Source organism: Oncorhynchus nerka, linkage group LG17 (assembly GCF_034236695.1).
Source record: "Oncorhynchus nerka isolate Pitt River linkage group LG17, Oner_Uvic_2.0, whole genome shotgun sequence".
Lineage (NCBI taxonomy): Eukaryota > Metazoa > Chordata > Actinopteri > Salmoniformes > Salmonidae > Oncorhynchus > Oncorhynchus nerka.
The window spans coordinates 933,495-950,076 of record NC_088412.1 but is presented as its reverse complement, the minus strand read 5'-3'; the positions used below and the strand labels follow the sequence as shown (position 1 = coordinate 950,076).

Genomic DNA, 16,582 nt, shown 5'->3' with positions numbered 1-16,582 from the left:
GTGCAGTAGGTTGGACTAGTGAACCAACAGTGCAGTAAGGTTGGACTAGTGAACCAACAGTGTAGTAGGCTGGACTAGTGAACCAACAGTGCAGTAGGCTGGACTAGTGAACCAACAGTGAGTAAGGCTGGACTAGTGAAACAACAGTGCAGTAGGCTGACTAGTGAACCAACAGTGCAGTAAGGCTGACTAGTGAACCAACAGCGCAGTAGGCTGGACTAGTGAACCAACAGTGCAGTAGGCTGGACTAGTGAACCAACAGTGCAGTAGGCTGGACTAGTGAACCAACAGTGCAGTAAGGTTGCAGTAGGTTGGACTAGTGAACCAACAGTGCAGTAAGGATGCAGTAGGCTGGACTAGTGAACCAACAGTGCAGAAGGTTGGACTAGTGAACCAACAGTGCAGTAAGGTTGGACTAGTGAACCAACAGTGTAGTAGGCTGGACTAGTGAACCAACAGTGCAGTAGGCTGGACTAGTGAACCAACAGTGAGTAAGGCTGACTAGTGAGCCAACAGTGCAGTAAGGCTGACTAGTGAACCAACAGTGCAGTAGGCTGGACTAGTGAACCAACAGTGCAGTAGGCTGACTAGTGAACCAACAGTGCAGTAAGGCTGGACTAGTGAACCAACAGTGCAGTAGGCTGGACTAGTGAACCAACAGTGCAGTAGGCTGACTAGTGAACCAACAGTGCAGTAAGGCTGGACTAGTGAACCAACAGTGAGTAAGGCTGGACTAGTGAACCAACAGTGCAGTAGGCTGGACTAGTGAACCAACAGTGCAGTAGGCTGGACTAGTGAACCAACAGTGCAGTAAGGCTGGACTAGTGAACCAACAGTGCAGTAGGCTGGACTAGTGAACCAACAGTGCAGTAGGCTGGACTAGTGAACCAACAGTGCAGTAGGCTGGACTAGTGAACCAACAGTGCAGTAGGCTGGACTAGTGAACCAACAGTGCAGTAGGCTGGACTAGTGAACCAACAGTGCAGTAGGCTGGACTGGTGAACCAACAGTGCAGTAGGCTGGACTAGTGAACCAACAGTGCAGTAGGCTGGACTAGAGAACCAACAGTGCAGTAGGCTGGACTAGTGAACCAACAGTGCAGTAAGGCTGGACTAGTGAACCAACAGTGAGTAAGGCTGTAGTAGGTTGGACTAGTGAACCAACAGTGCAGTAGGCTGGACTAGTGAACCAACAGTGCAGTAGGCTGGACTAGTGAACCAACAGTGCAGTAGGCTGGACTAGTGAACCAATAGTGCAGTAAGGCTGGACTAGTGAACCAACAGTGCAGTAGGCTGGACTAGAGAACCAACAGTGCAGTAGGCTGGACTAGTGAACCAACAGTGCAGTAAGGCTGGACTAGTGAACCAACAGTGCAGTAGGCTGGACTAGAGAACCAACAGTGCAGTAGGCTGGACTAGAGAACCAACAGTGCATTAGGCTGGACTAGTGAACCAACAGTGAGTAAGGCTGGACTAGTGAACCAACAGTGCAGTAGGCTGGACTAGTGAACCAACAGTGCAGTAGGCTGGACTAGAGAACCAACAGTGCAGTAGGCTGGACTAGTGAACCAACAGTGAGTAAGGCTGGACTAGTGAACCAACAGTGCAGTAGGCTGGACTAGTGAACCAACCGTGTAGTAGGCTGGACTAGTGAACCAACAGTGCAGTAAGGCTGGACTAGTGAACCAACAGTGCAGTAGGCTGGACTAGTGAACCAACAGTGCAGTAAGGTTAGACTAGTGAACCAACAGTGCAGTAGGCTGGACTAGAGAACCAACAGTGCAGTAGGCTGGACTAGTGAACCAACAGTGCAGTAGGCTGGACTAGTGAACCAACAGTGCAGTAGGTTAGACTAGTGAACCAACAGTGCAGTAGGCTGGACTAGTGAACCAACAGTGCAGTAAGGTTAGACTAGTGAACCAACAGTGAGTAAGGCTGGACTAGTGAACCAACAGTGCAGTAGGCTGGACTAGTGAACCAACAGTGCAGTAAGGCTGGACTAGTGAACCAACAGTGCAGTAAGGTTGGACTAGTGAACCAACAGTGCAGTAGGCTGGACTAGTGAACCAACAGTGCAGTAAGGTTGGACTAGAGAACCAACAGTGAGTAAGGCTGGACTAGTGAACCAACAATGCAGTAGGCTGGACTAGAGAACCAACAGTGCAGTAGGCTGGACTAGTGAACCAACAGTGCAGTAAGGCTGGACTAGTGAACCAACAGTGCAGTAGACTAGAGAACCAACAGTGCATTAGGCTGGACTAGTGAACCAACAGTGAGTAAGGCTGGACTAGTGAACCAACAGTGCAGTAGGCTGGACTAGTGAACCAACAGTGCAGTAGGCTGGACTAGAGAACCAACAGTGCAGTAGGCTGGACTAGTGAACCAACAGTGAGTAAGGCTGGACTAGTGAACCAACAGTGCAGTAGGCTGGACTAGTGAACCAACAGTGTAGTAGGCTGGACTAGTGAACCAACAGTGCAGTAGGCTGGACTAGAGAACCAACAGTGCAGTAGGCTGGACTAGTGAACCAACAGTGCAGTAGGCTGGACTAGTGAACCAACAGTGCAGTAGGTTAGACTAGTGAACCAACAGTGCAGTAGGCTGGACTAGTGAACCAACAGTGCAGTAAGGTTAGACTAGTGAACCAACAGTGAGTAAGGCTGGACTAGTGAACCAACAGTGCAGTAGGCTGGACTAGTGAACCAACAGTGCAGTAAGGCTGGACTAGTGAACCAACAGTGCAGTAAGGTTGGACTAGTGAACCAACAGTGCAGTAGGCTGGACTAGTGAACCAACAGTGCAGTAAGGTTGGACTAGTGAACCAACAGTGCAATAGGTTGGACTAGTGAACCAACAGTGCAGTAAGGCTGGACTAGTGAACCAACAGTGCAGTAGGCTGGACTAGTGAACCAACAGTGAGTAAGGCTGGACTAGTGAACCAACAATGCAGTAGGCTGGACTAGAGAACCAACAGTGCAGTAGGCTGGACTAGTGAACCAACAGTGCAGTAAGGCTGGACTAGTGAACCAACAGTGCAGTAGGCTGGACTAGAGAACCAACAGTGCATTAGGCTGGACTAGTGAACCAACAGTGAGTAAGGCTGGACTAGTGAACCAACAGTGCAGTAGGCTGGACTAGTGAACCAACAGTGCAGTAGGCTGGACTAGAGAACCAACAGTGCAGTAGGCTGGACTAGTGAACCAACAGTGAGTAAGGCTGGACTAGTGAACCAACAGTGCAGTAGGCTGGACTAGTGAACCAACAGTGCAGTAGGCTGGACTAGTGAACCAACAGTGCAGTAGGTTAGACTAGTGAACCAACAGTGCAGTAGGCTGGACTAGTGAACCAACAGTGCAGTAAGGTTAGACTAGAGAACCAACAGTGCATTAGGCTGGACTAGTGAACCAACAGTGAGTAAGGCTGGACTAGTGAACCAACAGTGCAGTAGGCTGGACTAGTGAACCAACAGTGCAGTAGGCTGGACTAGAGAACCAACAGTGCAGTAGGCTGGACTAGTGAACCAACAGTGAGTAAGGCTGGACTAGTGAACCAACAGTGCAGTAGGCTGGACTAGTGAACCAACAGTGTAGTAGGCTGGACTAGTGAACCAACAGTGCAGTAAGGCTGGACTAGTGAACCAACAGTGCAGTAGGCTGGACTAGTGAACCAACAGTGCAGTAAGGTTAGACTAGTGAACCAACAGTGCAGTAGGCTGGACTAGAGAACCAACAGTGCAGTAGGCTGGACTAGTGAACCAACAGTGCAGTAGGCTGGACTAGTGAACCAACAGTGCAGTAGGTTAGACTAGTGAACCAACAGTGCAGTAGGCTGGACTAGTGAACCAACAGTGCAGTAAGGTTAGACTAGTGAACCAACAGTGAGTAAGGCTGGACTAGTGAACCAACAGTGCAGTAGGCTGGACTAGTGAACCAACAGTGCAGTAAGGCTGGACTAGTGAACCAACAGTGCAGTAAGGTTGGACTAGTGAACCAACAGTGCAGTAGGCTGGACTAGTGAACCAACAGTGCAGTAAGGTTGGACTAGTGAACCAACAGTGAGTAAGGCTGGACTAGTGAACCAACAGTGCAGTAAGGCTGGACTAGTGAACCAACAGTGCAGTAGGCTGGACTAGTGAACCAACAGTGCAGTAGGCTGGACTAGTGAACCAACAGTGCAGTAGGCTGGACTAGTGAACCAACAGTGCAGTAGGCTGGACTAGTGAACCAACAGTGCAGTAAGGTTGCAGTAGGTTGGACTAGTGAACCAACAGTGCAGTATGGATGCAGTAGGCTGGACTAGTGAACCAACAGTGCAATAGGTTGGACTAGTGAACCAACAGTGCAGTAAGGCTGGACTAGTGAACCAACAGTGCAGTAGGCTGGACTAGTGAACCAACAGTGAGTAAGGCTGGACTAGTGAACCAACAATGCAGTAGGCTGGACTAGAGAACCAACAGTGCAGTAGGCTGGACTAGTGAACCAACAGTGCAGTAAGGCTGGACTAGTGAACCAACAGTGCAGTAGGCTGGACTAGAGAACCAACAGTGCATTAGGCTGGACTAGTGAACCAACAGTGAGTAAGGCTGGACTAGTGAACCAACAGTGCAGTAGGCTGGACTAGTGAACCAACAGTGCGGTAGGCTGGACTAGAGAACCAACAGTGCAGTAGGCTGGACTAGTGAACCAACAGTGAGTAAGGCTGGACTAGTGAACCAACAGTGCAGTAGGCTGGACTAGTGAACCAACAGTGCAGTAGGCTGGACTAGTGAACCAACAGTGCAGTAGGTTAGACTAGTGAACCAACAGTGAGTAAGGCTGGACTAGTGAACCAACAGTGCAGTAGGCTGGACTAGTGAACCAACAGTGCAGTAGGCTGGACTAGTGAACCAACAGTGCAGTAGGTTAGACTAGTGAACCAACAGTGCAGTAGGCTGGACTAGTGAACCAACAGTGCAGTAGGCTGGACTAGTGAACCAACAGTGCAGTAGGTTAGACTAGTGAACCAACAGTGCAGTAGGCTGGACTAGTGAACCAACAGTGCAGTAAGGTTAGACTAGTGAACCAACAGTGAGTAAGGCTGGACTAGTGAACCAACAGTGCAGTAGGCTGGACTAGTGAACCAACAGTGCAGTAAGGCTGGACTAGTGAACCAACAGTGCAGTAAGGTTGGACTAGTGAACCAACAGTGCAGTAGGCTGGACTAGTGAACCAACAGTGCAGTAAGGCTGGACTAGTGAACCAACAGTGCAGTAAGGCTGGACTAGTGAACCAACAGTGAGTAAGGCTGGACTAGTGAACCAACAGTGCAGTAGGCTGGACTAGTGAACCAACAGTGCAGTAGGCTGGACTAGTGAACCAACAGTGCAGTAGGCTGGACTAGTGAACCAACAGTGCAGTAGGCTGGACTAGTGAACCAACAGTGCAGTAAGGTTGCAGTAGGTTGGACTAGTGAACCAACAGTGCAGTATGGATGCAGTAGGCTGGACTAGTGAACCAACAGTGCAGTAGGTTGGACTAGTGAACCAACAGTGCAGTAAGGTTGGACTAGTGAACCAACAGTGTAGTAGGCTGGACTAGTGAACCAACAGTGCAGTAGGCTGGACTAGTGAACCAACAGTGCAGTAAGGTTGGACTAGTGAACCAACAGTGAGTAAGGCTGGACTAGTGAACCAACAGTGCAGTAAGGCTGGACTAGTGAACCAACAGTGCAGTAGGCTGGACTAGTGAACCAACAGTGCAGTAGGCTGGACTAGTGAACCAACAGTGCAGTAGGCTGGACTAGTGAACCAACAGTGCAGTAGGCTGGACTAGTGAACCAGTGCAGTAAGTTGCAGTAGGCTGGACTAGTGAACCAACAGTGCAGTATGGATGCAGTAGGCTGGACTAGTGAACCAACAGTGCAATAGGTTGGACTAGTGAACCAACAGTGCAGTAGGCTGGACTAGTGAACCAACAGTGCAGTAGGCTGGACTAGTGAACCAACAGTGAGTAAGGCTGGACTAGTGAACCAACAATGCAGTAGGCTGGACTAGAGAACCAACAGTGCAGTAGGCTGGACTAGTGAACCAACAGTGCAGTAAGGCTGGACTAGTGAACCAACAGTGCAGTAGGCTGGACTAGAGAACCAACAGTGCATTAGGCTGGACTAGTGAACCAACAGCTGGACTAGTGAACCAACAGTGCAGTAGGCTGGACTAGTGAACCAACAGTGCAGTAGGCTGGACTAGAGAACCAACAGTGCAGTAGGCTGGACTAGTGAACCAACAGTGAGTAAGGCTGGACTAGTGAACCAACAGTGCAGTAGGCTGGACTAGTGAACCAACAGTGCAGTAGGCTGGACTAGTGAACCAACAGTGCAGTAGGTTAGACTAGTGAACCAACAGTGAGTAAGGCTGGACTAGTGAACCAACAGTGCAGTAGGCTGGACTAGTGAACCAACAGTGCAGTAGGCTGGACTAGTGAACCAACAGTGCAGTAGGTTAGACTAGTGAACCAACAGTGCAGTAGGCTGGACTAGTGAACCAACAGTGCAGTAGGCTGGACTAGTGAACCAACAGTGCAGTAGGTTAGACTAGTGAACCAACAGTGCAGTAGGCTGGACTAGTGAACCAACAGTGCAGTAAGGTTAGACTAGTGAACCAACAGTGAGTAAGGCTGGACTAGTGAACCAACAGTGCAGTAGGCTGGACTAGTGAACCAACAGTGCAGTAAGGCTGGACTAGTGAACCAACAGTGCAGTAAGGTTGGACTAGTGAACCAACAGTGCAGTAGGCTGGACTAGTGAACCAACAGTGCAGTAAGGTTGGACTAGTGAACCAACAGTGAGTAAGGCTGGACTAGTGAACCAACAGTGCAGTAAGGCTGGACTAGTGAACCAACAGTGCAGTAGGCTGGACTAGTGAACCAACAGTGCAGTAGGCTGGACTAGTGAACCAACAGTGCAGTAGGCTGGACTAGTGAACCAACAGTGCAGTAGGCTGGACTAGTGAACCAACAGTGCAGTAAGGTTGCAGTAGGTTGGACTAGTGAACCAACAGTGCAGTATGGATGCAGTAGGCTGGACTAGTGAACCAACAGTGCAGTAGGTTGGACTAGTGAACCAACAGTGCAGTAAGGTTGGACTAGTGAACCAACAGTGTAGTAGGCTGGACTAGTGAACCAACAGTGCATTAGGCTGGACTAGTGAACCAACAGTGAGTAAGGCTGGACTAGTGAGCCAACAGTGCAGTAAGGCTGGACTAGTGAACCAACAGTGCAGTAGGCTGGACTAGTGAACCAACAGTGCAGTAGGCTGGACTAGTGAACCAACAGTGCAGTAGGCTGGACTAGTGAACCAACAGTGCAGTAAGGCTGGACTAGTGAACCAACAGTGAGTAAGGCTGGACTAGTGAACCAACAGTGCAGTAGGCTGGACTAGTGAACAGTGCAGTAGGCTGGACTAGTGAACCAACAGTGCAGTAGGCTGGACTAGTGAACCAACAGTGCAGTAAGGCTGGACTAGTGAACCAACAGTGCAGTAGGCTGGACTAGTGAACCAACAGTGCAGTAGGCTGGACTAGTGAACCAACAGTGCAGTAGGCTGGACTAGTGAACCAACAGTGCAGTAGGCTGGACTAGTGAACCAACAGTGCAGTAGGCTGGACTAGTGAACCAACAGTGCAGTAGGCTGGACTAGTGAACCAACAGTGCAGTAGGCTGGACTAGTGAACCAACAGTGCAGTAAGGTTGCAGTAGGTTGGACTAGTGAACCAACAGTGCAGTAGGTTGGACTAGTGAACCAACAGTGCAGTAAGGTTGGACTAGTGAACCAACAGTGTAGTAGGCTGGACTAGTGAACCAACAGTGCAGTAGGCTGGACTAGTGAACCAACAGTCAGTAAGGCTGGACTAGTGAGCCAACAGTGCAGTAAGGCTGGACTAGTGAACCAACAGTGCAGTAGGCTGGACTAGTGAACCAACAGTGCAGTAGGCTGGACTGGTGAACCAACAGTGCAGTAGGCTGGACTAGTGAACCAACAGTGCAGTAGGCTGGACTAGTGAACCAACAGTGCAGTAAGGATGCAGTAGGCTGGACTAGTGAACCAACAGTGCAGTAGGTTGGACTAGTGAACCAACAGTGCAGTAAGGTTGGACTAGTGAACCAACAGTGTAGTAGGCTGGACTAGTGAACCAACAGTGCAGTAGGCTGGACTAGTGAACCAACAGTCAGTAAGGCTGGACTAGTGAGCCAACAGTGCAGTAAGGCTGGACTAGTGAACCAACAGTGCAGTAGGCTGGACTAGTGAACCAACAGTGCAGTAGGCTGGACTAGTGAACCAACAGTGCAGTAAGGCTGGACTAGTGAACCAACAGTGCAGTAGGCTGGACTAGTGAACCAACAGTGCAGTAAGGCTGGACTAGTGAACCAACAGTGCAGTAAGGCTGGACTAGTGAACCAACAGTGAGTAAGGCTGGACTAGTGAACCAACAGTGCAGTAGGCTGGACTAGTGAACCAACAGTGCAGTAGGCTGGACTAGTGAACCAAGAGTGCAGTAAGGCTGGACTAGTGAACCAACAGTGCAGTAGGCTGGACTAGTGAACCAACAGTGCAGTAGGCTGGACTAGTGAACCAACAGTGCAGTAGGCTGGACTAGTGAACCAACAGTGAGTAAGGCTGGACTAGTGAACCAACATTGCAGTAGGCTGGACTAGTGAACCAACAGTGCAGTAGGCTGGACTAGTGAACCAACAGTGCAGTAAGGCTGGACTAGTGAACCAACAGTGCAGTAAGGCTGGACTAGTGAACCAACAGTGCAGTAGGCTGGACTAGTGAACCAACAGTGCAGTAGGCTGGACTAGTGAACCAACAGTGCAGTAAGGCTGGACTAGTGAACCAACAGTGCAGTAAGGCTGGACTAGTGAACCAACAGTGAGTCAAATGTAACGGAGTCCATTGCCCGTGTTGTGAATGGTTCCTGTTCATACATGGATTTGTACATTGCTAGACATGACTGGCTTGTTGACCAGCGAGGTGGTTTCACCAACAACACACACGCATGAACATGGTTGTGTAAGGGGAAGCTGGTATGATGTTGATGTGTTTTCCTGTGAGCCAAATACACCAGATATTGTTGTTGATGGGGGGAGGCCAGGGGGAGGTGCTCATTGTGCAAGTGGGCTGCTCATTGGATGGCTACATGGAGCAGGCCGTTCGCTGGAAGCTGCTTAAGTACCAGCCCCTCATGGCACACTTGGACATCCACGGGTGTAGGTGTCAGCTGGTCGCGCCGTTATTCGGCAGTCTCAACAACGTACACATGCTTGTTCTGTGTAGCCTGACAGAAACTAGGGCAAAGCAGTTAGCTAGGTAATGCTGTGTTTCAGCTGTCGTGGGACTAGGGCAAAGCAGTTAGCTAGGTTACTGCTCTGTTTCAGCTGTAGTGGGACTAGGGCAAAGCAGTTAGCTAGGTTACTGCTCTGTTTCAGCTGTAGTGGGACTAGGGCAAAACAGTTAGCTAGGTAATGCTCTGTTTCAGCTGTAGTGGGACTAGGGCAAAGCAGTCGGCTAGGTAATGCTCTGTTTCAGCTGTCGTGAGACTAGGGCAAAGCAGTTGGCTAGGTTACTAATGCCCCGAGCTGACAAGGTACAAATCTGTCGTTCTGCCCCTGAACAGGCAGTTAACCCACTGTTCCTAGGCCGTCATTGAAAATAAGAATTTGTTCTTAACTGACTTGCCTAGTTAAATAAAGGTAAAATAAAAAATAAAAAATATGTTGTGTGAATTAAAGGGTCTGTCTAGTCCAGTAGTTTGCATATTATATACAGTAGTTGACACACCTCTCCAATCTCTATTAGTTCTAAGGGGTCTTTTGCCAGAGGTTACCTCAGCATATGGTTCTGTCCCATCATCAAGCCTTTGAAACTTTTCTTAGCTTTCTCCGTCGAGATGTGTGGTGTGTAAACAATGTCCATAGCTTAGCTTAGCATAGCATAGCATAGCATAGCTTAGCATAGCTACAACGTTCTAATAGAAGCCTAGCTGTTCCAAAACAGCGTTGTTTCTTGTATTAGAGTCTTTTAGAGAACTGCTTTACTTTGATGTCCTTTGTCTTCTGTCTTTTTATTGAGTTGTTAACTAGCTCGTTTTTTCGATATCTAACGATATCTAATCTTCTTTTAGGAGAGTCCCTAACAACTGCTTAACAACCCAACTAGCTAAGCTAACTGCACAATCTTATAGGCCTATCTTCTTCACTTGTTGCTTGTTTTGTCTCACATTCAGTTGTCTTTTGTTTTTTCCAAAGTACTTCACTCTAAAAACCATGTTAATTTCAGTATTTGTAGGAGCTAATTGGTTTTGGCAGCTCCTGCTCAAGTTGAAACTATTCTCTCAATTCAATTCAAGGGCTTTATTGGCATGGGAAACATGTGTAACATCGCCAAAGCAAGTGATCTGTCTCCCTCTGATCTGTCTCTCTATCTCTCTAATCTATCTGTTTCCCTCTCTCTGACCTCTCTCCCCCCCTCTCTTTCCCCCCCCTCTCTCTCTCTCTCCACCAATCTCTCTCCCTATGATCTCTCTCTCTTCGACCCGTCTCCCTCTCCTCCCTCTCTATCCCTCTCTCTCTCTCCACCCCTCGCTCTCTCTCTCCACCAATCTCTCTCCCCTCTCTCTCCACCCCCTCTCTCTCTCTCCACCCCTCTCTCTCTCTCTCTCCACCCCCTCTCTCTCTCTATCCTCTCTCTCTCTCCACCCCTCTCTCTCTCTCCACCCCTCTCTCTCTCTCCACCCCTCTCTCTCTCTCCACCCCTCTCTCTCTCTCTATCCCTCTCTCTCTCTCCACCCCTCTCCCTCTCTCCACCCCTCTCCCTCTCTCCACCCCTCTCTCTCTCTCCACCCCTCTCTCTCTCCACCCTCTCTCTCTCTCTATCCCTCTCTCTCTCTCCACCCCTCTCCCTCTCTCCACCCCTCTCTCTCTCTCCACCCCTCTCTCTCTCTCCACCAATCTCTCTCCCTATGATCTCTCTCTCTTTGACAGTCTCCCCCCCCTCTAATAACTGACACAGCAGCTGCTGAGGTGTTGAGGAACTCTCACACACTTCCGTGACACACACACACACACACACACACACACACACACACACACACACACACACACACACACACACACACACACACACACACACACGCACACACACACAGTCCTTCCTCTTTCATTACAGTTGTCTGAGGCTTCCCAGCCCAGTCTTGTTGCTGTCCTTGTGTCTGGGGGTTCAACACATGCAAATCTAACCACTCGTGAAGTCTTGTGTGTCCTAAACAATCCCTATTGATCACAATGAAGCCATCTCCCCGGTAACAGCTGAATGTTCCAATAACCAGCATTCAAATAGAGAGGCAAGAGCCATCTGAACTGAACCCAGTGTTAAAGAGAACAAAGTTAACTCCTAGCAGGTTGTGTCGCAGAAAATACCAGAACAGGAAGTTACTATAATGTGGTAGACCACAGATCATATTTCAAGTCCTGTTGTCTGTGTAGAAGTGCTGTTGGCCTTCTCCCGGAACCCTCCAATACTGTCCGTCTGTCCCACACGTGACTTAATGAACTTCCTGCTGAACACATTCCTAACCTCTGTTGAATTATTGTATACTTCCTTAGGAGGATGTCCCCTATGTGTTCTCTATAACAGCAGTTCCTTACTGGGAGGTTAGCCTGCCTATAGGGCCCGTTGAGGGGACAGTTTTGAACCAGAGATTGGGGTGTCTACAGGTTCATTTCAACATTGGCTGGAAATAGACTACCCGAGAGACAAGTTGAGAAAGTTGAATAACATGGTAATAAACAGTTTGGGAAATCACCTTAACTATTATGTTTCGATTATCATATAGTATGTTTACCTCCATTATCCTGTCCTGTGTTTATGTCCATGACCGTGTAGTATGTTATCTCCATTATCATGTTCTGTGGTTATGTCCATTATCATATAGTCTGTTTACCTCCATTATCATGTCCTGTGTTTATGTCCATTATCGTGTAGTATTTTAACTCCATTATCCTGTCCTGTGTTTATGTCCATTATCATATAGTCTGTTTATCTCCATTATCATGTCCTGTGTTTATGTCCATTATCGTGTAGTGTGTTAGCTCCATTATCGTATTCTGTGTTTATGTCCATTATCATATAGTGTGTTTATCTCCATTATCATGTCCTGTGTTTGTGCCCATTATCGTGTAGTATGTTATCTCCATTATCATGTTCTGTGGTTATGTCCATTATCATATAGTGTGTCTATCTCCATTATCATGTCCTGTGTTTATGTCCATTATCATATAGTGTGTTTATCTCCATTATCCTGTCCTGTGTTTATGTCCATTATCATATAGTATGTTTAGCTCCATTATCATGTGCTGTGTTTTTTATCTCCATTATGATATAGTATGTTTATCTACATGATCCTGTCCTGTGTTTATGTCCATTATCACATAGCATGTTTCCTCCATTATCCTTTCTTATGGTTTCTCCATTATCCTGTCCTACGTTTATCGCCATTACAGTATCCTATCCTACATTTACCACCATTATCCTGCCCTACATTTACCACCATTATCCTATCCTACATTTAACACCATTATCCTGCCCTACATTTAACACCATTATACTGTCCTACATTTAACACCATTATACTGTCCTACATTTAACACCATTATACTGTCCTACATTTAACACCATTATACTGTCCTACATTTAACACCATTATCCTATCCTACATTTAACACCATTATCATGTCCTACATTTAACACCATTACACTGTCCTACATTGAACACCATTATCCTATCCTACATTTAACACCATTATCGTGTCCTACATTTAACACCATTATCCTATCCTACATTTAACACCATTATCCTATCCTGCATTTAACACCATTATCCTGTCCTACATTTAACACCATTATCCTATCCTACATTTAACACCATTATCCTATCCTACATTTAACACCATTATCCTGTCCAAAATTTAACTTGCTGTAAACTGTAACTAGGTCCTGTCCTATACACATCAACAAGCCAGCTGTTTGCATTTCTCTGTTGTCCTCCTTTACAGCACTCCTCAGGATCAGGCAGGCTGGCTGGCCAGTCAACATGTGGGGCTGGGATTAACACTAAGGAGGAGTCATTATAAAGACTAAATACACAAACGCTGATCTTAGAGCTAAATAAGATGTATATAACAGCTCATAATAATGACATACAGTACATTATAATCGACATACAGAACACAGAGCATAGAGCTACATAACAGGTCTATAAGACCTCATAAAACAGTAATAACAGTTCAGGAGAAACAGCTACACACTCACCTCCCCAGCTCTTCACCAATCTCATAGAAGTCCTCTACTCTCTGTTGCTTGAAAACGGCCATGCCCAATGTCCTCATTGAGGGTCGATACGTCCTCGTAAACGATAAACATGTATCTCTGTCTTCAGTCTGAGTGACACAACGAGAGAGAATTGCCCGTTCAGTTCTGAGCGACAAAACAAGAGAGAATGAGAGCAGAATGAGAGCAGCGCAGCAACGCACTGACGAGCGATTGTGAGATGAGGACTGACATCTCTACCCACATGTCCCAGCATGCTGCACTACATTCCAGCTCAAACGAAAAGGAGGTGCAACTCCATGTGTTCCATAAGGCAGGATAGGATCATTCTGAGGGCTGAGCCAGGATAGGATCCTTCTGAGGGCTGAGCCAGGATAGGATCCTTCTGAGGGCTGAGCCAGAATAGGATCATTCTGAGGCTGAGCCAGGATAGGATCCTTCTGAGGGCTGAGCCAGGATAGGATCCTTCTGAGGGCTAAGCCAGGATAGGATCATTCTGAGGGCTAAGCCAGAATAGGATCATTCTGAGGGCTAAGCCAGGATAGGATCCTTCTGAGGGCTGAGCCAGGATAGAATCCTTCCGAGGGCTGAGCCAGGATAGGATCCTTCTGAAGCTGAGCCTAACACTACAGGCCAATGGGCATGACTATGGCCTTGGAGAAACGCATCCCAAAAGGCACCCTATAGACCTATGGGTCTCCATATAGACCTATGGGTCTCCCTGTGGGCCTCCCTATAGACCCTGTGGGTCTCCCTATGGTTCTCCCTGTGGGACTCATGGGTCTCCCTATGGGTCTCCCTATGGACCTCCCTATGGGTCTCCCTATGGACCTCCCTATGGGTCTCCCTATGGACCTCCCTATGGGTCTTCCTATGGACCTCCCTATGGGTCTCCCTATGGGCCTCCCTATGGACCTCCCTATGGGTCTCCCTATTGACCAACCTATGGGTCTCACTATGGACCTCCCTATGGACCTCCCTATGGGTCTCCCCATGGGTCTCCCCAAAGGCCTCCCTATGGACCTCCCTATGGGTCTCCCTATGGACCTCCCTATGGGTCTCCCTATGGACCTCCCTATGGGTCTCCCTATGGACCTCCCTATGGGTCTCCCTATGGACCTCCCTATGGACCTCCCTACGGGTCTCCCTATGGGTCTCCCTTTGGACCTCCCTATGGACCTCCCTATGGGTCTCCCTATGGACCTCCATATGGGTCTCCCTATGGGCCTCCCTATGGGTCTCCCTATGGGTCTCCCTATGGACCTCCATATGGGTCTCCCTATGGGTCTCCCTATGGACCTCCATATGGGTCTCCCTATGGGCCTCCCTATGGACCTCCCTATGGGTTTCCCTATAGACCTATGGGTCTCCCTGTGGGCCTCCCTATAGACCCTGTGGGTCTCCCTGTGGGCCTCCCTGTGGGTCTCATGGGTCTCCCTATGGGTCTCCCTATAGACCTCCCTATGGGTCTCATGGGTCTCCCTATGGGTCTCCCTATGGGCCGCCCTATGGGCCTCCCTATGGGTCTCCCTATGAGTCTCCCTATGGGTCTCATGAGCCTCCCTATGGGTCTCCCTATGGACCTCCCTATGGGCCTCCCTATGGACCTCCCTATGGGTCTCCCTATAGACCTCCCTATGGGTCTCCCTATGGGTCCTATGGGCCTCCCTATAGGCCTCCCTATAGACATATGGGTCTCCCTATGGGTCTCATGGGTCTCCCTATGGGCCTCCCTAAGGGTCTCCCTATGGGTCCTATGGGCCTCCCTATAGGCCCCCCTATGGGTCTCATGGGCCTCCCTAAGGGTCTCCCTATGGACTTCCCTATAGACCTCCCTATGGGCCTCCCTATGGGTCTCCCTATGGGTCTCCCTATGGGTCTCATGGGTCTCCCTATGGGCCTCCCTATGGGTCTCATGGGTCTCCCTATGGGTCCTATGGGCCTCCCTTTAGGCCTCCCTATGGGTCTCATGGGTCTCCCTATGGGTCTCCCTATGGGTCCTATGGGTCTCCCTATGGGTCTCCCTATGGGCCTCCCCATGGGTCTCCCTATGGGTCTCCCTATGGGCCTCCCTATGGGTCTCATGGGTCTCCCTATGGGTCCTATGGACCTCCCTATAGGCCCCCCTATGGGTCTCCTTATGGACCTCCCTATAGACCTCCCTATAGACCTCCCTATGGGTCTCCCTATGGACCTCCCGATGGACCTCCCTATGGGCCTCCCTATAGACCTCCCTATGGGTCTCCCTATGGGTCCTATGGGCCTCCCTTTAGGCCTCCCTATGGGTCCTATGGGCTTCCCCATAGGCCTCCCTATGGGTCTCATGGGACTCCCTATAGGACTCCTTATGGGTCTCCATACGGGTCTACCTACGGGTCTCCCTATGGGTCTCCCTATGGGTTCTCCCTATTGGTCTCCCTATGGACCTCCCTATGGGTCTCCCTATGGGTCTCCCTATGGACCTCCCTATGGACCTCCCTATGGGTCTCCCTATGGACCTCCCTATGGGTCTCCCTATGGACCTCCCTATGGGTCTCCCTATGGACCTCCCTATGGGTCTCCCTATAGACCTCCCTATGGGACTCCTTATGGGTCTCCATACGGGTCTACCTACGGGTCTCCCCACGGGCCTCCCTATGGGTCTCCCTTTGGATCTCCCTATGGGCCTCCCTATGGGTCTCCCTATGGACCTCCCTATGGGTCTCCCTATGGGCCTCCTTATGAGTCTCCCTATGGGTTCTCCCTATGGGTCTCCCTATGGACCTCCCTATGGACCTCCCTATGGGTCTCCCTATGGACCTCCCTATGGGTCTCCCTATGGACCTCCTTATGGGTCTCCCTATGGACCTCCCTATGGGTCTCCCTATGGACCTCCCTATGGGTCTTCCTATTAGACCTCCCTATGGGACTCCTTATGGGTCTCCATACGGGTCTACCTACGGGTCTCCCTATGGGTCTCCCCACGGGCCTCCCTATGGGTCTCCCTTTGGATCTCCCTATGGGCCTCCCTATGGGTCTCCCTATGGGTCTCCCTATGGACCTCCCTATGGGTCTCCCTATGGGCCTCCTTATGAGTCTCCCTATGGGTTCTCCCTATGGACCTCCCTATGGACCTCCCTATGGACCTCCCTATGGGTCTCCCTATGGACCTCCCTATGGGTCTCCCTATGGACCTCCTTATGGGTCTTCCTATGGACCTCCCTATGGGTCTCCCTATGGAT

The 16,582-nt window shown here is 49.4% G+C and overlaps 1 protein-coding gene across 14 annotated transcripts in view; it reads right to left on the bottom strand.

Moving 5' to 3' along the window:
- Positions 1-16,582, bottom strand: part of dapk2b (death-associated protein kinase 2b) — a 128,786-nt gene that overhangs the window by 89,266 nt on the left and 22,938 nt on the right. For 13 of the 14 annotated variants that reach the window (XM_065002815.1, XM_065002817.1, XM_065002825.1 and 10 more), the window contains exon 2: positions 13,344-13,508. In XM_065002815.1, the coding sequence (XP_064858887.1) occupies positions 13,344-13,420 (77 nt within the window). In that variant the 5' untranslated portion in view covers positions 13,421-13,508. The remainder of the gene's footprint in view (positions 1-13,343; positions 13,509-16,582) is intronic. The other variant, XM_065002816.1, reaches the window with a different exon arrangement.